This window comes from Lepidochelys kempii, chromosome 2 (assembly GCF_965140265.1).
Source record: "Lepidochelys kempii isolate rLepKem1 chromosome 2, rLepKem1.hap2, whole genome shotgun sequence".
Lineage (NCBI taxonomy): Eukaryota > Metazoa > Chordata > Testudines > Cheloniidae > Lepidochelys > Lepidochelys kempii.
The window spans coordinates 183,207,053-183,230,904 of NC_133257.1; the positions used below are offsets into that span (position 1 = coordinate 183,207,053).

At 41.5% G+C, this 23,852-nt stretch overlaps 1 protein-coding gene across 9 annotated transcripts in view; it reads left to right on the plus strand.

The window, feature by feature from the left end:
* The window catches only part of PDE1C (phosphodiesterase 1C), a 419,031-nt gene that overhangs the window by 139,081 nt on the left and 256,098 nt on the right, over positions 1-23,852 (plus strand). Inside the window, exon 1 of one of the 9 annotated variants that reach the window (XM_073332974.1) lies at positions 15,015-15,687. The exons of the other annotated variants lie outside the window; for them this stretch is intronic. Coding sequence (XP_073189075.1) covers positions 15,587-15,687 — 101 coding nt within the window. The 5' untranslated portion in view covers positions 15,015-15,586. Of the gene's footprint in view, positions 1-15,014; positions 15,688-23,852 lie in introns of those variants that run through there. 9 annotated transcript variants of the gene reach the window in all.

Sequence of the window (23,852 nt, forward strand, 5' to 3'; positions counted from 1 at the left end):
TCTCAACTACAGACAAGTGGGTACTAGCCATCATCCCCCAAGGCTATGTAATAGAGTTTCTTACCTCCCCACCACAAACCCCCTTCCCAGCCCCTGCTCAGGGACCACATTCATGAGATTCTTTGTCAAGAGTATGACAGGATCAGGCCAGATGGCTACAGGAGAGTGATAGAAGGATACGTTAGCCCCAGATTAAGCAGGTCCCTTTCCCGTGGGTAAGATAATGGACTGTTCCAGAACAATTATGACATTACTAGAATCAATTAGGGAAGGCAGGCTAATCAGGGCACCTGGTTTAAAAAGGACCTCACTTCAGTTAGTGAGGTGCATGCAAGGAGCTGGGAGCAAGAGGTGCGCAAGGAGCTGAGAGTGAGAAGGCATACTGCTGAAGGACTGAGGAGTACAAGCGTCATCAAGAGGAAGGTCCTGAGGTGAGGATAAAGAAGGTGTTGGAAGGAGGCATGGGGAAGTAGCCCAGGGAGTTGTAGCTGTCATGCAGCTGTTACAGGAAACACCGTAGTCAGCTGCGATCCACAGGGCCCTGGGCTAGAACCCGGAGTAGAGGGCAGGCCCGGGTTCCCCTCATCCCCCCAACTCCCTATATGATACAAGATGAGTTGAACTGGATTGTGGGTCCCAACAGAGAGGAAGATCCCTAGCCTTTCCCCCGACCCACTAGGTGGGTCAGCAGAGACTGCAGGGATTGTTCTCCTCCCTTTGCCCATACTGGCCAGTGATGAGGTTAGCTGAGTGAACAGCAAGTTTGAGCCACTAGCAAAAGTGGCCAAACTGATGGCTGCCATGAATCTCTGAGTCGAGCAAATCCACCAATAAGCGCAGGACCCACCAAGGCAGAGGAGGAACTTCGTCACAAGAGGTAAATTCTCTTCTCCAGAAAGGCACCATAGAACGAGTGCAGCCTCCAACATCAGAGGAAGGGGCTCTACACCCTATATTTCTTTGTCCCCAAGAAATCTGGTGGATGGAGAAAGACTCTTACCCCATGCTAACTGAAAGTATTCATTCAAAAATTAAAATTCATCACACTGGCATCAATAATTTCGTCTCTGGAAGAGGGCATTTGGTTCATGGTCATCAACATGAAAGATACTTACTTTCATATAGACATTCACCCGCCCAACAGGTTTTTCCTCAGATTCCTCACTGGACAGGACCACTTCCAATTCAGAGTTCTTCTATTCAGGGTATTTACAGCATCCAGGGACTTCACAAAAATCCTTTCAGTAGTGGCATCTTGGAAAGACAAAATGGTTTCACCATCTGTCCATATCTTGAGAACCGGCTCTTGACTGACAGATCTAGCAGGGGAAATCCAGTTGGCGACAGCTTTCCTACTCCATCTTCTATCTTCCCTGGGATTCTGCATCAACTGTGAAAAGTCTACTTTGACGCCTACAAAGTCCATAGACTTCATATGAGCAACCCTGGACTCGACTATAGCAACAGACTATCTTTCCACTGAGAGATTCCACATCATGTATGATCTATTGAAACATAGTCACTCTCAGACCACAGTCAGGATTTACCTTATCCTTCTTGGCCACATTGCCTCATGTGCCCATATTACACCATTTACCAAGCTCCATCTCCACTGTCTATAAACCTGGCTTCAGAACATGTACTCACCAGAAAAAAGATAACATTGGTATCAAAGTAACAATTGCAACCCAGGTTTTGGCCCCTCTCACCTAGTGGACAACTCTGTAGAAAGTTAGGGTGGGAATTCCTTTCTTCAGACTTACACCTGAGGCAACTATAGTCTCAGGCACCTCCTTATGGGGAACTCATGTGAACAATCACACTGCAGAAGGCACCTGGATTCCTTGGGAGGCCAGGATGCACACTCACTTACTGGAATTAAGGGTGGTCCCTCATGCCTGCAACGCATTCCTCCCACTCATCTGACCCCACCAGGTCCAAGTAATGTCGAAAAGTATGACGACTGTCTTCTATACAAACAAGCAGGGGTAGAACAGATCCCTCTCTCTATGTGTAAAGACAATTGACCTCTGGAACTGGTGTATATGATATCACATAACACTCTCAGCCATATACCTTCGAGGCGCATAAAACTCCCTAGCAGCCTGTCTCAGGAGACATTTTTCAACAGACCATGAATGGGAGATTCATGATTCTGTTCTCAATGAGATCTTCAACCAATGTGGAATACAATGTTGGGATCCCTTTGCCTCACAAGGGAACAGGAAAACTTCCCCTTTACTGCTCCAGAATGGCTCTGGGCTGAGGCTTGAAGGGTGATATCCTTTTGTTATCTTGGGCAGACTGCGTCAGATATGCCTTCCCTATCATCCTACTGATACCACAAGTCCTGCAAAAGATCTGCCATGACAAGGCTTGAGTCATCATCATGCACAACTGGTCCAGTCGGCTCTGGTTCTCAGAGCCCCTGAAGATTTAAATCTGTCCATCTCTTGACATCCTACCATTTCCAGATCTGCTGATGCCACATAATGGCATGATTAAGCATCCCAACTCAAGGCCTGGTGTTTGGATGGACATCAGAAGGAGAGTGCTCATGTTCAATCGTGAGTCACTCCATCCTCAACCAGACCAGGAAGGATTCTAGCAGGAAAAGTTTTTCAGCCAAATGGAAGTGTTTCTCCTGTTGATCACCACAGTACCTGTTATCTCCAGAGTCCTCTATTGTCCCTGTTATCCTAGATTGCCTACTTACCCTTAAGACATCTGGTGTCTCTATCAATTTCCTATGGGTCCATCTGGCAGCAAATTCTCCTATCAAGGACTGTACTATCTTCACTCATCCTGTGATTACTAGATTCCTGAAATGACTTATTAGATCTGTGGTGAAGCCAGAACCTCAATGTAACTCAACCTAATTCTTTTGGTTCTTATCAAGCCTCCCTTTGAACCATTAGCCACCTGTACTGTGTCCTGTCTTTTGGTGAAAGTTGCTTTTGTAGTCGCCATTACAGAGATAAGATGGGTGAGGTAATATCTTTCACTGGACTGACTTCTTTTAGTGAGAAACAAGCTTTTGAGCTTACACGGAGCTCTTCTTTTGGTCCTGAGAAGCTTGAAAGCTTGTCTCTCTCACCAACAGAAGTTGGTCCAGTAAAAGAGATTACTTCCCCCGTCTTGTGTCTCTCTAATATCCTGGGACCAACACGGCTATAACAAAATAGTCACCATTACATCAGCCAGGAGGGTGGGCGAGCTTGGAGCAGACCCACCATATGCCACTTTTCATAAAGAGAAGGTCTGTCTTCTCCTCTACCCAAAATCCATCCCTAAAGTAATTTTGGAGTTTCATATTAATCAAACCATCCACTTACCAGTATGTTTTCCAAAACTGCATGCCTCCGATGGGGAGAGAAGGCTCCATTCTCTAGAGATCTGATATGCCGTGGCCTTTTATGTGCCGTGAACAAAAGTAATTAGAAAAATACCTAGACTTTTTATTACCATAACAGAGAGATCGAGAGGTCAGGTTCTGTCCACCCAGAGACTCTCTAAATGTTTCTGAATCTGCATCATCCTTTGCTACCAATTAGCTCATATTTCTCTCCTGCACCTTCTCCCACTGGAGGAGGTCAGAATCCATTCCACCAGACTACAAGTCACCTCTATGGCATATTTGTGAGATGTACCTTTACTAGAAATATGTAGGATGATCACCTGGAGTGCCTTACACACCTTTGCAAGACACCATGCTTTGCATAGCTGTGGGGACAGCAGTTTTACAGACAACCATGACATCTGCATTCTCGCACCAATCTACGGTGCGACTGCTGCTTACTAATCTCCCACATGTGGAGTATACACAGGGACCATTATTTGAAGAAGAAATGGAGATTACTTGCCTTTAACTGGAGGTTCTTTGCGTTATGTGATCCCTATCTGTATTCCATTACCCAATCTCTATCCCCAGCTGCCAGAGTAAGATAGTAAGATAAAGAACTGGAGAGGCGTCAGTCTGCACTGCCTTTTATACTCTCCGTTTGGAACATGAGGAGAATAACTACATATGTAGTCCAACGGACACTGCTTACTAAGAATTTCTGGACACTGGCTCCTCGTGCTCACATGTACCCATGTATGAATTACAGATGGAGACCACACATCTCAAGGAACCCCCAGTTAGAGACAAGTAACTTCCTTTTTCTGCTTCATTTTGGGCCTTCCACAGCTTCATGGTTAGCTTCTGGGTTTCTTCCTGTATAAAATAGAGCTACTTTATTATAATGAGAAAAAACAATAAAAAGCTATACTGGGAGAAAGTTTAAAGTTGCACAGTTAAAGTTAAAGTTGCACTGTGGTCAGGAAACGGCAGCATGGGATGTTCAGCCTTAATTTTGACTTTGCAAGTGTGTACAATCTTGAATTACGTGACCACATGAAATTTCTCGAGTAATACAAGAAAAAGTATCATATAATTTGGTTTTCCACAGCCTTACTCGATACATATTGTAAGGTGAGCTGGGAATGAGATAGGCCTATGTGGGATGCTGTCTGCTGAACAGGGAATGAGGCAAAGTGAAGATTGAGGTCTGGTTTAGAAATGATTTTCATACTCTCTCTTTTTCTAGCATATACTGATGACTGACAAGTGGTATGTATTAAAATGGATTAAAGCCGGTCAACTGAGAGCTCTCAAAATGTAATTGTAAATGTGAAATCATAATCAAAAAGGTGTGTTTCTTGTAGGGTCTTGCAAGGACTGGTTCTCATCTCTACACTATTTAACATTTTTATTAATGACCTGGAAGAAAACATAAAATCATCACTAAAAAAGTTTGAAGTGGACACAAAAATTGCGGGCATGGTAAATAATGAAGAGGTCAGGTCACTGATTCAGAATGATCAGGATTGCTTGGTAAAACTGGGTGCAAGCAAACAATATGTTTTTTAATGTGGCTGAGTGTAAATGTATACTTCTAGGAGCAAAGAACATAGGCCATACTTTCAGGATGGGGGACTCAATGCTGAGAAGCAGGGACTCAGAAAAAGATTTGGGGGTTATGATGGATAATCAGCTGAGCATGAGCTCCTAGTGTAGTGCTGTGGCCAAAAGAGCTAATGTGATCCTGGGATACATAAACTGGGGAATCTCAAGTACGAGTAAAGAGGTTATTTTAGCTCTGTATTTGGCACTGGTGTGACCACTGCTGGAATACTGTGTCCCATTCTGGTGTCTGCAATTCAAGAAGGATGTTGATAAACTGGAGAGGGGCCAGAGAAGAGCCACAAGGACGATGAAAGGGTCAGAAAACATGCCTCATAGTGATATACTCAAGGGGTCAATCTATTTAGTTTAACAAAGAGAAGGTTAAGTGGTAACTTGATTTCAATCTGTAAGTACCTATATGGGAAACAAATATTTGATAATGGGTTCTTCAATGTGGCAGAGAAAGGTATAACCCAATCCAAAGGCTGGAAGTTGAAGCTAGCTAAGTTCAGGCTCTGAAAATAAGGTGTAAATTTTTAATAGTGAGGGTAATTAACCACTGGAATAATTTACCAAGGTTTGTGGTGAATTCTCCATCAGTGGTAATTTTAAATCAAGATTGGATGCTTTTCTAAAACATTTGCTCTAGGAATTATTTTTGGGAAGTTCTCTGGCCTGTGTTGTATAAGAGGTCAGAATAGATGATAACTGTGGTCCCTTCTGGCCATGGAATCTATGCATCTATAAATCAATATATGTGTATAAATGTGTATGTCATGATATCTATGAATTTAATTTTTAACACCAGTGGAATAAGTAGATATCACCTACCCACTGCTGATATCAAGTATTGGTGTATTTTAATACACAATTTTAATTATTATTGTTTGTTATTTGTATAACAAACATAGGATCAAGCAGAGTACATTTCTGGTGTAGGAGGCAGCATCAGTCTGTGTAATGATGAGTGATTTGGATGTACTGGTAACATGCAAACAGGCAAGGACATCCCCACCCCCACCCTTGAACAGTCTGAGCTGGACTTCATTTTGGGTAAGTTCAGATATTTGTCCAACTCTTTTGTCTGAAAAGTCTGTGAGAACAGTCTGTTTCATGAGACAGAGGATTCCTAGCTCTTTTGCTTCCAGCTGGAAATATTGCAAGAAAGCTATCCAAATATTTCAGAGCCTCAGAAAATAGATTGACTGGAACTTCATAGAGTGTTTGCTTAGGGAAAAAAATAAGCTAAAGCTCAGGGAGTTTTTTATTTAACTCTCCTCTCTAATGACAAGTACGTTCATTTAATTAATTCCATTTGTTTACCCCTTTAAGTTCACCTACTTACTGTAATGATGCTTCATAGCACCGATTCCAACCATCCAGCTTCCCTCATTTTTCATTGTCTGAGGATTTTGTAAAGCTCCCTTTTCCCTAGCCATCAGCTCTCTATTATCTCTCCCTCCTTCCTTCTACTTCCATGAATAGTAAAATAATTTTTAAGCCTCCCTAAATAGGTTTTTCAAAGTGCTCTTCAGATTGTCAGAGCTTTTTGTAATGCATCAAAGTGCCATTGCTGTGAATGACTCTGAATCTTCATTTATGAAGATCCTCATGGAGTTGATGCAGTGATGTGAGCTTATAATAACAGTATAAGTGCCATCTTCTTGGGCATTTTTAGTTTGTGATGAGTATCACAGTAGTTATGGGGATGAAGAAGGAGCTGAACAGAGACTTCTTATGAATCTGGTTTCAATGGTGTTGAGCAGTTTAGACATCAAAGCAGACCAGCCTTGATGAAACTACTACTCAGTGGCATTTGACAGACAACCTGTTGCTAGGGCTGGTTGAAAATGGTCATCAAAACTGACTTTTGACCAAAAATTGAGTTTTTGATTAAACATGATTTTTCATAGGCATCTGCCTCTGCTGAAGATTTGGACTTTTCCTTAAAAAACAAACAAACAAAATCACCAGAACACCTTACAACTGAAAATTTTGATTCAGAAATATTGTAGTTCAGGTTGCTCACGCTCCCATTCCTGTATGCTAGCTTCCCCAGCTGGTTGGCATTTCCCATGGTGGGACTGCACTAGGAACTCTCATGATGCATCACAGTGCCTCAGATAGAGAGGAAACCATGGTGCATCATGGGAGATGTCTAGCCACGGAGCCTAGCTCAGAGAGGAGAATGGAGGCATGAGGCACTCAAACTACAATTCCCAGGAGGCACCAGAGTGGCATTTCTGAATCAACATTTTCAGTTTTAAACCAACAGTTTTTGGACAACATTTTTTTGGTCAAAAATTTTTGGCTTTTGATTTTTTTTGTTGGCTGAAAAGCTGACATTTTCTGCAGTGGGAGAATATGTTTTCAACTAGCTCTACCAGTTACATATTTGTTTTTTGCTTCACATCTTTATAAAGTCTCATGGGCTATGAAAGAGATGGTGGTACTTTAGCTTGAGTATTTTGCTGTCTCCTTACATGACAGAATGGAAATTGACCTTTTCTTAAAGCTCAGCTTTCACAGGGGTTATAATCCCATGGGTTCTGATGTTAGGGCAGGATAGTTAACAGGATAGCTTTTGCATTAGATGCAGGAATGGTTTTGGTAAATTCATCTAGTTTTAATAAACCCTTAGAATTTGGAATTACAATAGAGGTTTGAGACCATAGGCCTGCATTATACCTGTGTAAATCCACTGACGTCAGCTTCCATTCACATTGCTGTAACTGATAACTTTAATCAGGCCTCATTTCATGAGAGATGGTTCATCAGACATATGCTATCCATAATCTTCTTGCTTAAACTGTACCTGAGAGATCCGAACTATCATTTCAATTTTTTACTTTCAACAATGTTTACAATTTCTGTGAAGGTTTTTTTTCTTCTTTTTTTTATTTTTTTTTCTTCCCGTGTTAGAGGTTGAATTGGGTGCAAGTAATTCTGTTCACATGTCAGGTACCTTGTTTGGAGGCAGAAGCAAATGTACTGAATCACTCTGAGTCCTAATGCTGCATGTCACGCTCTCCTGAGTGACTGCATGTGTGTGCACGGGTACAGCGTAGTTGGTTGGAGCCTGTGCAGCACTGCAGCAACCATAGACATACCATGCACACACAACTGCTAGGACCCATAATATGCACCCTCCGAAGCCTTGCTGAAAATTTGGCATGTAGTGTACTTCAGAGTTCACATGAGGTTTTACTTGACTGAGCACTAATCCTTTCTGAAGGTGAATAAGAAACACCAGTAGGTTGATTTTTGCTGCATCTGCCAAATGGTGGTCAGACACTCCATATGAACTTAACCCGTTGGTGTAATTCTCCATCTTGTGGCTGAACTTCCTGTGTTTTTGCAACTTACATGCTGCCATGGACCCTAGCATGGAAATTGGACCCTCTTACGTCTCATGCACCATCTTGCCTCAGCGAGCTAAAGAAAGCTTCCCCTTTACTCAGCCCATAAGCATCATTCAGTTGGACATTACTCCTGCACACTGTAGATCAGTATGAAGATAAAGCAGGTTAGATGGTATGTTAATGTTGGATTTTTTTAGAAAAGGTTCATAATGTTTACATTCATAATCATTGTCTTGGAATTTCCTACAAAGCTAAGCATATGCTATTTATATAGTGCAATTTGACAGGGTAACAGCTTACTTGAGAAAGCGAGCAAGAAGAAACACCAAACTTAAGTGCAAATAGTTGTAATAATATCTTTCAGTTAAGTGCACTCTGAAGTTTCCCCAAGTGATTTATAAACAGACAGATATTTTATATAGTAATTATACGACCCACCACTGAAACGCAGCTTCCCATTTGACACAACAGCGATTTAATTGTGCATAGGAACTCTTTAAAACAGAAGTGAAGAAGATAATTATATCTAAGGGAAAGTGCACGAAGAGTTTAGATAGATTTTGCCCACGACCCCAGCATTGACACCTCTACTCTTGAGGAAAATTGCCATCAGATTTGAATAACCTCAAGAGGTTAATCCTCAGTTTTATGTCTCCTCTGAAAAACAGTGCCTCCAACAGCATATACGTATGTTGGCCAGTACATCTTAGAGAAAAGAGAGCCACCTGCGGAATTATTAACACTACTGCTACCCGCAACACCTACGTTTTCCTTAGGTGTTCCATCTTGATCCCACTTCCTTCTGCCTCCCTTGTGAGACCTCGTGGATCACGGACAGCTCGTTGTTAATATAAGATTGGGGCTTGGACATACACAGTTCAGACCTGAATGAATGCTGAAGTGCAGAAAGATTAGAACTGAAGGTTCCTAATGCTTCACAATCATGCTTGCACCCTGAGAACTGAAACTCTGTAAATAAATAAATATTTTCACATTCCATTTCACTGTTTTTTCTTCTCATGCTAAGAAGTCCAATATAAACCACCCTTTTCTTCTGTTAGCTCTTTAGAAGAGTTTCCTTGCACCCCTTCCTTGCACCAACTGCTGGCTGAGCCTACAGAAGCCTCACAGACGGAAGGTGCTCTTCCATGCACCACAATTACAAGATTACTATTAATAAACGTTCACGCTGCAGGGAAAAATTTTCATGTGGAAGCTGTCCCTCCCATTCACTGTGGCATAACATCCCTGTGGCAACTACAACAGTTGCTGAAGTAGTAATAGGAAAAAAACATTTAATGTATCTTTAGGTGTTGCTGATACAATTTAACATCAGGAAACATGAAGAGCCTGCATAATTTAACCAGCCAGCCTGTTCAGCTCACCAGCAATTGCTCCACAGACCACCAGTTATCTATGGATTGCAATTTGGGAACAACTGCTTTAGATTAATAGTAGAAAAGGTTCCAGCTCCCATCCCCTGGAGCATTTCTGTGGCTAGCAGGAGTTTGTTTTAATTATTTCCTCCTCTGTAAAAAAGATGCAATTATACTTTTTGTGGACAAATGTTTTATCTTGCACAAGCTTTGTATTTAATGGTTAACTCTTATTCATTCCATTATACAGATGTGCAAGCTGAGGCACACAGGTTAAGTGACTTGACCAAGGTTATAGAGGGTCCGATTATGTGAAGTGCTAATCACTTGCTGTGAGATATAAATACCTACATAGATAGAATGCACTGAAACCCTAATGGAATTAGAAGTTTTCCAGAGTAGCTAAGGATTCTGACTACTAGTCCCCTGCTCACTGCAATTCAGTATTGCACTGGATTAGTAACTTTATATTTTCATATTATGGGAGGGAAGAATAAGCTACCATATTATATTTAGGTGATTGTTTTGTTTTTTTAAGGTATGCCCAGAAAAAGTATTCTTTGTTTTATAATCATGTAGGGTCTATTTTTCCTAGGATTCTTCTGTACTTGAACTACTGTACAAAACACTAACCAAGGAGGGATAATACAAACTGATAATGCTAGATTCTCCTCCTAGTAGCTTTATTTACTTTGTTAACTGAGTTGTGCTGCTCTCTACAGTCACACCAGGGGCCTGCTCCCTGATCCCAAGTTACATGCTACTGCACTAAATCAAATGGGGCAGGAAGCCACCTTACCAGCTGCTGCATCTTCAGTGATGCTGCCCTGCTCACCACCTCTGTGTCAAGCAGATAAACTTGTGGCTTTGATCTCAACTTCCTTCAGCTACATGTCTCAAATGCAGAAGTGTTTCTTACTGGCAAGAGCAGCATCCTCGAACAGATTCCCAGCTCCTCTCTGTCTTTTGTCTCAGACCTTCCATTGCTCCCCACAGCTTGTAATGCTGGCATCACTTGTGACACTGTACTTTTCCTCCCCCACCTCCGGTATTTGCATATCACATCTCTGTACCATTGCCTTTAGGTACCTTTGCTTTAATTCTTCCTCTGCTGAAATTCTCATCTCTGCCTTCACTATTTCTTATCATGGTTCTTGCAGTTCCATATCAGTCTAATCCTCAATTCCCTTCATACTGAAAACCTCATTTGACTTCAGTGGGATTTTTGCCTTGGAAAGGATGTCTCATTTGGACCCTACAGCTGCTCCAACTCCTAGCTTTTGTACTCTTAATATTATTATTGCAATAGAACCCAAATGTGTTTGGTGTGATACAGCCATGTAGGAAGACACAGTTCCTACACTAAACAGTTTATAATCTTAAAGATCCCCAAAGATTAAAAATGTACGGAAATAATACCCCATTGGCCCCATTATCCAGCACTCTAGCCACTGAGGTGCAAGGCAGCCGAAAATTCAAAGCAACCCAATCTTACCATTCACAATAGGATCCAATTCAAAATTACCCTAGTTCTTAACCTGCGTGGACATGCCCCAGCCAGCTACATAGGCCTCATTTCTCTTTCTACTCTTCCCTGCTTTCTCTATTTGTCTCACAGGCTGTGGAGCGATTGGGGGCACCACCTGAGCAGTGGTGTGACACCTTGTGCCAGGTTGCAACACCACTCACTCAAATTTGGAGGGGGTGGGTGTAGGAGCTCACAGGCCAGGGGGTCATTGTGCTGGTGGTGGGGAAGCATCTGAGAGGCAAGGAGGGTTGGCGGGGGGGAGGGGCAAATCTATGGGATCTCCAACTTTAAATGGTACTCTACAGCCTTTGATTTGTCTAGTATCTTCCTTCTGTATGTCTCTCCTCAAAATCATGGCCCTCATGCTTCTGTGCAGCTCTTGCCATCTGGAGCAACATTCCTATACCTCTCTGCTGTATCTCACTCCACATCATCTTAAATCTCAGCTGAGAACAATATTTTTTTGCTTTCTCCCCGACCTACCTCTTTCTCTGTTCCTCTGCTGTTGTTCATATCTCTACTATAATGTGATTTAGGATACCATTTATATGGGAAATAATTAAATGTCAAAGTAGATGCTCTGTAGGTTCCTTTAGAAATTTTTCTGACCTGTCTTGTACCTGAGGTAGATGTATAAGATCCCTTAGCCACACACCTTATCGTACCATGTTATTACTCTTATGATGTAAGTTTTGATGTATATATTATTCCTAAATTGAAGTTGATATTCCTGTTACTTAAAGAAAAATACTTCTCTGTAGGGTGGATGGTTGATGGCACCATGGTAATGCTTCACTGTTCCGGTGATGATACTTTGTAGTAAATGGAACTTAATAGAAAGGGTTCTTCTATAAAGATGAAGTGAGCAAATATAACCCTAAAGGTCTTTCAACAAAATGAAAAGTAATTTTAAAAAAGCTTAAAGTACAGAAAGCTGTGGGGACAGGGACTTTTGGTCTGCCAAGTGTCTTAGGAAACAATACTGTAGACTACATGCCCCCACATACTTTTGTCTATGCGAGTTTAAGTCCCTATGCCGGCACTTGTCTTTGTGTCTGTAAAGCCTTAGGAGCCAGCACCTGGGAGACCTGTGCAAATAGGATTCTTATAGCAAAATGTGAATGTGTCTGCTATTTGAGCACCAAAATGTATAAATGGTTGCCTTAAATTATGCACTCTGCACTTTGAAATTAAATCTACAAGGGGCCCAATTTTCAAATGTATAGCACACACACTGGACAGGTGATGGGTAAAAGAAAGTAGTAAGAATATGTACTTCCACCTTTTCATGTTCTCTGTATGTATAAATATCTTCTTACTATATGTTCCATTCTATGCATCCGATGAAGTGGGCTGTAGCCCACGAAAGCTTACGCTCAGATAAATTTGTTAGTCTCTAAGGTGCCACAAGTACTCCTGTTCTTTTTAATGTGTAGCACTGTTTACCAGCAGATCTTAAATTTTACAAAGGAAGCTGGCATCATTAAGCCCATTTTACAGATGGGGAAACTGAAGCATAGGGCGGAGAAGTGACTTGCCCAAGATCACCCATTAGGTCAGAGGCAGAACAGGGAAAAGAACCAAAGTCTGAGTCCCAATCCTGTGCTCTGTCCACTAGATCATAGATTCATAGATATTTAGGTCAGAAGGGACCATTATGATCATCTAGTCTGACCTCCTGCACAATGCAGGCCACAGAATTTCACCCACCACTCCTAAAAAAGACCTCACACCTATATCTGTGCTATTGAAGTCCTCAAATTGTAGTTTGAAGATCTCAAGGAGCAGAGAATCCTCCAGCAAGTGACCCGTGCCCCATGCTACAGAGGAAGGCGAAAAACCTCCAGGGCCTTCCAATCTGCCCTGGAGGAAAATTCCTTCCCGACCCCAAATATGGCGATCAGCTAAACCCTGAGCATATGGGCAAGATTCATCAGCCAGATACTACAGAAAATTCTTTCCCGGGTAACTTGGATCTTACTTGGATCTTACCCCATCTAAAAACCCATCACAGGCCATTGGGCCTATTTACCATGAATATTTAATTACCAAAACCATGTTATCCAATCATACCATCTCCTCCATAAACTTATCGAGTTTAATCTTAAAGCAAGATAGATCTTTTGCCCCCACTACTTCCCTCGGAAGGCTATTCCAAAACTTCACTCCTCTCATGCTGAGTTCATGTAGTTCATGTAGTTAAAACTCAAATAAGACAAATAAGACAAAGGCTTGCAATTAATTTACTTGGATTTATTTCTAGAGAGCAGAGCTCAGTGTTTGGGGAGGAGAGGAAGAATCTCATTGTATTTTAAATTACACTATCATATTTTTGCTATTTTGGCAGAAAGCAAAACATTTTGTGGTTTCATCTCAAACCTTCTTATTTATTTATTTAAACTTGTGAAAAATGCCCTTTACCTGAGTGAATGTTCTACTTCAGTATTCCTAAATATGAAAAGTAGTCTTAAATATATGGATGTGGGGCATGCAATCTGCAAAATTAATAGCAAAACAAATCAAATTCATACCATGAATCATGCACCCTACAGACCCCTACAACTATGCTGAATTCCACTGACTCCACTGAGACTCCATATAAGTGTAAGAATCTGTCCTTTCATATCAGACAACAGGATATGGGCCCAGGAAGGAAAGCCAAATGTTACTCTGCTCAGATGGGGTTTGATGGAAGACAGTGGAACTAGTTGCATGACAAGGAAGGGCTACTCATGTGAATAAGAGTTTTTAGAATTGGGATCATTAGTGAATAGATAATGTTTCATGCCACAAATTACTTAGTGTAAACTGATAGATTTGTACAGCTGTAATAGAGAGGCGTAATGAGCAAACAGATTTTCAGAGGTTGCTTTTTCACCCACTGCAGGGTTTGTTTCTCAAAGGACACCAGATAGCGGCTGCAATATGTGACAGAACATGCTGAATCTGATGGTGCAGTTTTAAAAATAATTTTCACCCCATTCCAGTGTTTTCAGCTGCACATGTCAAATAATCAGAATGAAAAATGCAAACATAGATACATTGGTGGAGACTTCAGAACTGGCTAATATTGCTTCTCTTGGTGAAAGTTAGAATAGTTACTATTTGGATTATGATAAGGTGATTTTGGATCATCCTTGTTCTGAATAGAAACACATGGGGGGCAAACTGCAAAAAGAAATGGGCCAGTTCTGCAATTGAGCAGTGCCAGTGGACCCTTTACACCCACCTGGGGCCAGCCCCAATCTGATTGCGGAATTGGGGCCTTAATCTCTCAGAAATAATCCTCTTAAACTTGACCTGTAGGTTCTGTTCTAGTGCGTAAGTATTAAAAATATTGTTGTTTATGTACAAGTATTATTTATTGTTGCTTACAATACAGGAGGGGAGATGTATTATTTATTGTAGCTTACAATACTGGAGGGGAGATGTATGTTCATTATTAATGTTTGCACTGGACTTGATATATCTTCAGCAAAGGAATTACCTTTTCCTCTGGTTTTGGTGCTTGGTCACTAGCTTTATTTATTTATTTTTCAATTAATTTTTCCCAAGTTGAAGCCCTGCTGCGTATTCTCCCTATTGCTCACTCATGAAAGCCCGCTGGCTGCACTCAGAAGTGAGTTGTGCAATTTACTTCCTTTAATTTTCATTCCCTTTTCATTACAGCCAACCTTTCTCCAGCTGACTGTTCTCTCACTCTGGTGCCTGTATGTGTGTGTGACAGAGAGAGAGAAGCGAGAAACATTGCCTGGGCTATGCTGACAGACGACTTTTTCCTCAGTTGTCAGTTTTCTTGTCTGTCAGCAGAGCTGCTGGTAAGTGGAAGAAAACAAGGGAGGGGACAAGAATGAAATGAAAGAGAAGGAGAGGGAGGACCGGCACTGGAGGGAATGAGGGCTGCCTTTCACAGCACGATGGAGTGAGGACACACAGGGTCCAGCGAATAGGGAAGCAGAGAATCGGGAACTGTACAACTGCCAATACTCCCCAGTCTTTCATCAGACAGCTCAATTGTCAGCAAGGGTTCCTCCGCCCCTCCTTGATAAGATTGTTCAACTGGCATTACTGATTGTATCCTTGGCTTATTGTAAAAAATCTGTGATGGCTTTCAATCTGGAGATCAGCCTCTAATCCCCTCCATCAGACTCAGGACCATGGCATGTTGCCACAGCTACTCTCAGTGTACACCTGGAGTTCTTGCTGTCTACACACACTTCCTCTAATCGAAGGGAGAGGTGTATGTGTGTGGGGGGGAAGTGTTTGTAAAAATGCTCGCTGCTCCTGGTCAGTGTTAAAGGTGGAGTGTGTGCATGTGTCAGGGGTGGTGTCCATACTCTCTGAGCTTTAACCAAAGTGATAACCTACAGCTATGGAGTCACCAACTAAGGAAATTGAAGAATTTGAGAGTAACTCTCTGAAATATCTACAGCCGGAACAAATCGAGAAAATCTGGCTTCGTCTGCGAGGATTGTAAGTAATACTCTTTCTTATCCCTCTTCCTTCTCTCTATTTCTTTCCATTGTTGTAAAATAATTATTGTAACACTTTATTGTTCGGTTTCAGAGTAGCAGCCGTGTTAGTCTGTATTTGCAAAAAGTAAAGGAGTACTTGTGGCACCTTAGAGACTAATGCATTTATTTGAGCATAAGCTTTCATGATCTACAGCTCACTTCATCGGATGCCATTGAATGCATCCGATGAAGTGAGCTGTAGCTCACGAAAGCTTATGCTCAAATACATTTGTTAATCTCTAAGGTGCCACAAGTACTCCTTTACTTTATTGTTCATTTCTTTTGTGTACTTTTAAAATAACCCAAGAGTTTCCACACCTGCTCTCTGTAAATACAGTGACTTGCACTTACTTATCACAAAAGAGCATTTTGCTTCCTTAAATGCGCTGAACTTGCTTGCTACAGAACTAACGTTTCCCAGTGAGGGTGCTGAAATGTCATTAGAAGAGGCATTGTAACATTAGAACATTATAACAGTTACCAAGGTATAAATTATTTTGCTTGCTATAATAGAACAGCTTCAGTATACACAAAGTGACACTTAATTCACAGCCTAGGTATTTTTAAGGTAGTTGATAGACATAGCTAGATTAAGAAGACATTCTTTTTGCTGTTTGTACACCAGTTCCAGAACTAAAGTGGTTAATATAAACAAAAAGGGGGAGTAGGCGCAGTTTGAAAACATTTCTAGTAGCAGTTATAATGGCAGGAAATCCATGTTCTTTTATTAATAGTCATACACGTGGGTCAGATTGTGTTTATTAATTTATACATCTGTGTTAAGCACAACTTTGCCACATAGAGATTAACTAGTGCCTTCTTCACAGAAAAAGTATGTTCGCTAAAGGAAGGTGCTGTGATGGATCAGACGTAAAATTAGACAGTCCAGAGTGGTTATATAGACAGGATCTTTCATCCTTCTTGTATGTTTTAAAGCGCATACCACTTACTTGCTCCTCAGTTTCTGATGAAGCCTAGATAACGGTACTATAATAGGCTGCATCTGTCCAGATGTTCAGAACTGATTTTCTTTTCATCCTCACATGTTGGAATTATAAAATTTCTTCCCTCTGAGGAGAGGGCCAAAGAAACATATATAACATAGGCTAACAACCAAAAACTTAAGAGTCCAAGTTAAATTTGAGTTGCTTTTTAGCAATATTTTATCGGTGCAATGATGTCGTATTTTATAAATAACATCCAGTACTTCTGTAAGAGTTTTAATGGCTTAAAAGTCATACATGAATATGTATTTCTCTGAAGGCTTCACTCAAGAAAGCCTGTTTTATGAAGAAGCTTAATCAAACTAGATGACAGCTGTCTCATAACCATTCCAAATAGAACAGCTATACAGAACCAAACCTCTCATTTTCAAGTCTCTGCACCATGTCGTATAATTACTAGTTCATGAATTTATGGCTAAATGTAATAATAGCTGCATTCTGATTCAGACTACACCTGTTGTTCAAATCTGTGCCTAAATATTCCATAGCATTGTTGTTCAATAGAAGTCTGACAGACAGATTCCAATCTCATTTTACACCCTTGCAAATTGGGTACCTGCACTGACTTCAAAGAAGTTATACCAGATGCACAATGATCAGAATCAGGCTGTGTTATGTACGTTACACGCATTGTGCTAGTATACTTTCCTTATGTGTGCATAAGTACTGTATACTGTGTGTCCACAAAAAAACATTATTATCTTGCAAGTTTCATGATCTCTCTTCCTGTAGGAAACAATGTATTGTAAGATAGCCTTCCTTGATTTTCTGTAAAGTGTCTCCCTGTAGGACAAAACATTTCAGCTTTCCAATTGTGTTACTCTGATTAAGACTTCAGAAGTGTTTCCATTTCCTTTTGTCATGTTCAAGAGTTTAGCATGCGAAAAAAAATTGTCACATACTGTTTCACACCAGAAGTGTTCTCGTTTTTTCCATATGTGTGGGGGTAATTTTCAAAGCAAAGATGTGGCTATTTTATATATTTTACAACTATACAAGGGCTTTCATCTCAAGAGATCGAACAGCACTTTATAAACCATATACTGTGATAAATGTAGGAATCCATTCTTCTACCTCTGGGATGCAGACAGCCTTATAATGCTGGAGCTTTTTCATAGACACAGAAACTCTACAAAACAGAGTAAGGCAGAACGTGAAACAGAATACTGCTGGTTGAAACTGCCCGAGGAATTTTAGGTTGGCACAGTTTAATTACCCAAATTGGGAATTTGATCATGACGCTTCTCATATGAAAAGGGCAATGGGATCACTAATGATCACAGGTGCTCAGGGTTCAGTTTTACATCTCAGTCTCATTGGAAAGACAGCACCTGCAGCAACGCGGTACCCCCTAACACCATATGGAGTATCTACTCAGTAGTGACTCAGTGGGCAGACCAACATACTGAATCACCACCTAGATTTTCCTGGGAAGTCTGACTAAATACTAACCATATCTGAGCCTGCTTAGCTTTGACAAGATCAGAGCCTAAGGTGGCATGGGGCTGGTACACTCTATTTTAAATTAATTGTTTTTAGACCACTGTATCTTAGAATAGTCTCTGCTTAAATAAGGAGCAAATCCTGACCCTGGTGAGGGTCCCTGTGGACCGCATTTAGTGCAGTTCTACTGTGCAAGATAGGGAGGCTTTGTGAGAGTCGTGCACACTGCCAGGGAGGTGTTGAGAACTCTGAGATAGTGTTTAAGGGGCAGGTTAGGAGGGTTTGGGATTAGGGAATTTGCTGCAGTTTGAATTATTTGGTCTTCTGCTCTATGGGCAAAGGGCAGGTAAGAGCCAACCAGCATGCTGAACTCTCCCGTGTGGCATGAGAGACTTTTCCTTGTCCTTATCCCTAAGTATCTGCTGAATGTTCAGCCCAGCTACTAGGACAAAGCAATGGCATGAGGATTTGGTCTTTAGTCAATGTACAGTCTAAATCCCTTCACCATTAACATTTGAAAACGGGCATATGCAGTAACACTTCTCTCAATGTTATTTAATTGGCATCTACATATTAACATTCTATGGTTCCTCACAGCAGATTTGTGTAATGTGAAGGAATATTGAGTCAATGGAGCCATAATACTCTCTCAGGTAGAAGACTGCAAAAAATTGCCTCACTGAGGCAATAAATTATATCTTGCAAACTGTTAATGTATCTCTGATTAGAGATCTACATTGTAAACAATGGCTGTTTTATAACTTACCTAAATACCTATTCATTTGCTGGATTTATCACAACTGGAAAAGAGGCCTGTGTGCATTGGTTTAATACATGTTTTAAAAAGTCTGGTAATAGGCTATTAGCTGTGATGAGGTACTGTCAGAGCTGTGTGAAATTCAATTTTTGTGTTGCTGGATTTTCACACCTGAAAAGCTTGCCCTTTTACCTTGTTTTCCACCTCCAAAATGTCAGTTCAGAGATTTCAAATTTTCCCCTTTAAAAGCCTGCATCAACAAAATTGTTATGTTTCTGATGTGACAACAACCATCACTTGAAAATGGGCTCATCTTCACTGGAAACAATTCTTCCAGTTTTGTTTCAAAAATAAACAAAACAAAAAGCGTGTGTCCCAGCAAAGTGTGTTTTCACAGAAGTAGACCCATTTTTGAGTCTCTGGCACAATGAAAAAAGGTGAATTGAACTGTGAGCAGCTCTGGATTTCTTTATGAATGGCACTTGCAGTTACTACAGTCCCATTCATCCCAAGATCCACATGTAGAGAATGTCCATTGTATGTGGCTCCTGTCCTTCCCCCATGGAAAAGCAAGTCAGCAACCACTGTGGCATCACCCCTGCAGTTCTTGGACCTACAGAGAGCTCTCCGCAGGTCTGGAGGTCTATGCTTGGGAAAGCATGGAGGATAAGGGGGTGCAGGGGGAGCTTAAGGGAATGTTCTTTTTTTTTTTTAAAGCATGGGGGAACTGGTGAGGTGAACACAATGAGCCTCTGGGCTAAGTGGAATGCTAGAAACTAGGCTGTGGCCAATGGCATCCTTCTTATGGAGGAACAGTCCACAGAGACTTCAGGTTCCTGCAGGTCCTGCTCTATATTGATATGCATGCCTTTGTGCTCAGATTAAGATAAAGCAATGAATGTACCTTGTCTGTGGGCTGTTCTTCTGTGTTAGTTGTGGGCTGCCTGCCATCATTTCCAATTAATGTAACTTAGGTTACGATGTTAGGTCTTCGGCGAATTGCCAGCTGCAACCCTCAGCTGGGCACACCAGTTGTAGTTTTTTCTTGACTTCTGAAACTCATTGAAATGATGAGGTATTTATTTGGCTATATGTTAGTGTATCACAAGGGCAGGGAATAGATAAGTGCAACAGGGTAGGTCAGGGATGGAATTCTCAGGGCTGAATTTCCTGACTCTTATAAGGTAAAACCAGAAGCCTACCATTATTGCCATGCAGTTTTAGTCTGCCCGATACGTGTGCTCACGCTGCACCATTATCGATATGCACAGGTGGTTAAATAGTAAGCAAGCTGTCTTGCCTTTGCAGTGGGCACCCACATGCAGTTGGCATATGTGTGGCACTTGTCTTGTTGAGCATGTATTTAATAGATGAGCAGTTATCTCTGGTGCCTGTTATTTCTGAAGAGTATTGTCCCATGAAGTTTGACAAGCTTAGAAGGCTTCAGGAAACTATATTTCTGATGATCGTGCTGAGTGTGTATTTATGGCTCCTAACAGCTGCTTGTGACAGAAACAGGACTCCTCATGTTCAAACAGGAGGTTTGTACTCGCCTCTTTGCAGTACATGCCTAATCTACAAGGCTCTTCTTCATTCAAATCTGACTCACCCAGCAAGGGGCTCTAAATCTTTTACTGATAAATTGCTTAGAAGTCGATAAAACTGGCAATCTGTAATTAACTCCATCTCATCTGTGCCCTTCCATGGCCACTTGCTAACAATACTTTGGTTGGTAAATACAGCCTTGTGCTCCTCACAAAGGATGTCCATCGATATTAAACAGGGCTCATAAAGGACAATGGCCATGACAGAACTGAAAACCTGATTTTGAAACATGGCCTCTGATTTTACACTTACACTTTTTCTGTGGGTGTGAATAATTCTGGGTGCATTTTTTAACTTAGATGTCTAATTAGTGGACTATGCACTCAGATCTAGTAATCAGATCTATAATTGCTGTACAGGCTGGCTGCAATTACGTGTGTGGGGAAAATGAGGAGAGGAGTTGAGGTCTTTGACTGTTTTTGATGGTGCTTTGATGGTGCAGATAATCAGCTGATGTAAATCCAGAAGAGTTCCATTAGATTCGGAGTAATTGTGCTGATTTGTACCAGAAGAGGATGGAGTCTGAAGAATTTTTCAATGATGGTTTTTACTGTGAATGTGCAAAAAATAAAACCTTGATTTCTAGCTGACACGGTATTATCAACATCAACACTATCTGCCTCTCAGTACTGCAGAGGAATCGGGAAAAAATGGAGATTAATCTTCTTCCCTGCAGCCAGGATTACAGTGCTAAACTGATGGAGTTAGAGACTTATTATGAATCTATTATAATACTTTCCCATGCTGTTAAAGAGGAAATTATAGAGTAACCATCCCTGAATCAGGACTCTCATGGGATGCTCTACCTTTCCTTCCTCTCATTTCCCTGATCCTCCAATATAATTTAATTTTGAAACTAGACTTAGAATCTGAAGGGAAAATATAAAAATGCATTGTATAGATGTTGGTGATCCTTTAAAACTAACCAATTGCACCTAAGGTACAGATAAGTACTTCCCTCAACTTACTTTAGGAAGTATCTTGAATACTGCAGATATTGAGGTGGTCTTATTGCCTATACTTATTCAAGATCTAATTTTGCTTCTGTTGAAGTAAGTTGTGAAACTGACTTTAGTAAGAGAAGATTCCTTCCATGAGTTAAAGGGCAAGTTTGCAAGTAAGTGCCACCATTCTATGTATCTATTTATTTGTCTTATTTATACAGACAGGTATGTGTTCTACAGTATTTTTAGGTTTTCATCTTTAAAAATGCCACATACAGAAAAGCTGGTTCTCCCATTGACAGTACTCTGGCCTGCCTCGTTTTCATTTATATAGCCCAAGTAAGCGGTAAAACAGAGAGCTCTCTTTAATTCCTAAAATGTTCCTACACAATGGGCTTTGTCCCCAGATATTCTAGCTGGCAGCAGATTGGGGAGATTAAAAAAGCCCCTCAGAAAGCACCACTTTGTTAGCAAATGTGTAAATTAGTCAGTTTGTCAAGTGGAAAATATGAATATGCTAATTCCTTTCCGGAGGTGATAAAGGCACTCCTGCTGTCTTTGGTCCTGGTTTCAATCTTCCTGAATCTCCTGAGAGTCTGGGTTTAAACTAAGGCCCTGTTCACCTTGGGACTGTGCTAGCTCCAAACATATTTAAACACAGTTGTTGCTAACAGGGTTCTAGTATGGCTTAGAATCATAGAATCATAGAATATCAGGGTTGGAAGGGACCTCAGGAGGTCATCTAGTCCAACCCCCTGCTCAAAGCAGGACCAATCCCCAACTAAATCATCCCAGCCAGGGCTTTGTCAAGCCTGACCTTAAAAATATCTAAGGAAGGAGATTCCACCACCTCCCTAGGTAACCCATCCCAGTGTTTCACCATCCTCCTAGTGAAAAAGTTTTTCCTAATATCCAACCTAAACCTCCCCCACTGCAACTTGAGACCATTACTCCTTGTTCTGTCATCAGCTACCACTGAGAACAGTCTAGATCCATCCTCTTTGGAACCCCCTTTCAGGTAGTTGAAAGCAGCTATCAAATCCCCTCTCATTCTTCTCTTCTGCAGACTAAACAATCCCAGTTCCCTCAGCCTCTCCTCGTAAGTCATGTGTTCCAGTCCCCTAATCATTTTTGATGCCCTCCGCTGGACTCTCTCCAATTTTTCCACATCCTTGTAGTGTGGGGCCCAAAACTGGACACAGTACTCCAGATGAGGCCTCACCAATGTCGAATAGAGGGGAATGATCACGTCCCTCGATCTGCTGGCAATGCCTCTACATATACATCCGAAAATGCCTTGGCCTTCTTGGCAATAATGGCACACTGTTGACTCATATCCAGCTTCTCGTCCACTGTAACCCCTAGGTCCTTTTCTGCAGAACTGCTGCTGAGCCATTCGGTCCCTAGTCTGTAGCGGTGCATGGGATTCTTCCATCCTAAGTGCAGGACTCTGCACTTGTCCTTGTTGAACCTCATCAGATTTCTTTTGGCCCAATCCTCTAATTTGTCTAGGTCCCTCTGTATCCTATCCCTACCCTCCAGCGTATCTACCTCTCCTCCCAGTTTAGTGTCATCTGCAAACTTGCTGAAGGTGCAATCCACACCATCCTCCAGATCAGTTATGAAGATATTGAACAAAACTGGGCCGAGGACCGACCCTTGGGGCACTCCACTTGATACCAGCTGCCAACTAGATATGGAGCCATTGATCACTACCCGTTGAGCCCGACAGTCTAGCCACCTTATAGTCCATTCATCCAGTCCATACTTCTTTAACTTGCTGGCAAGAATACTGTGGGAGACCGTGTCAAAAGCTTTGCTAAAGTCAAGGAACAACACGTCCACCGCTTTCCCCTCATCCACAGAGCCAGTTATCTCATCATAGAAGGCAATTAACTTAGTCAGGCATGACTTGCCCTTGGTGAATCCATGCTGACTGTTCCTGATCACTTTCCTCTCCTCTAAGTGCTTCAGAATTGATTCCTTGAGGACCTGCTCCATGATTTTTCCAGGGACTGAGATGAGGCTGACTGGCCTGTAATTCCCAGGGTCCTCCTTCTTCCCTTTTTTAAAGATGGGCACTACATTAGCCTTTTTCCAGTCGTCCGGGACTTCCCTGGATCACCATGAGTTTTCAAAGATAATGGCCAATGGCTCTGCAATCACATCCGCCAACTCCTTTAGGACTCTCGGATGCAGCGCATCTGGCCCCATGGACTTGTGCTCGTCCAGCTTTTCTAAATAGTCCCGAATCACTTCTTTCTCCACAGAGGGCTGAGTTACCTCCTCCCCATGCTGTGCTGCCAAGTGCAGTAGTCTGGGAGCTGACCTTGTTTGTGAAGACAGAGGCAAAAAAAGCGTTGAGTACATT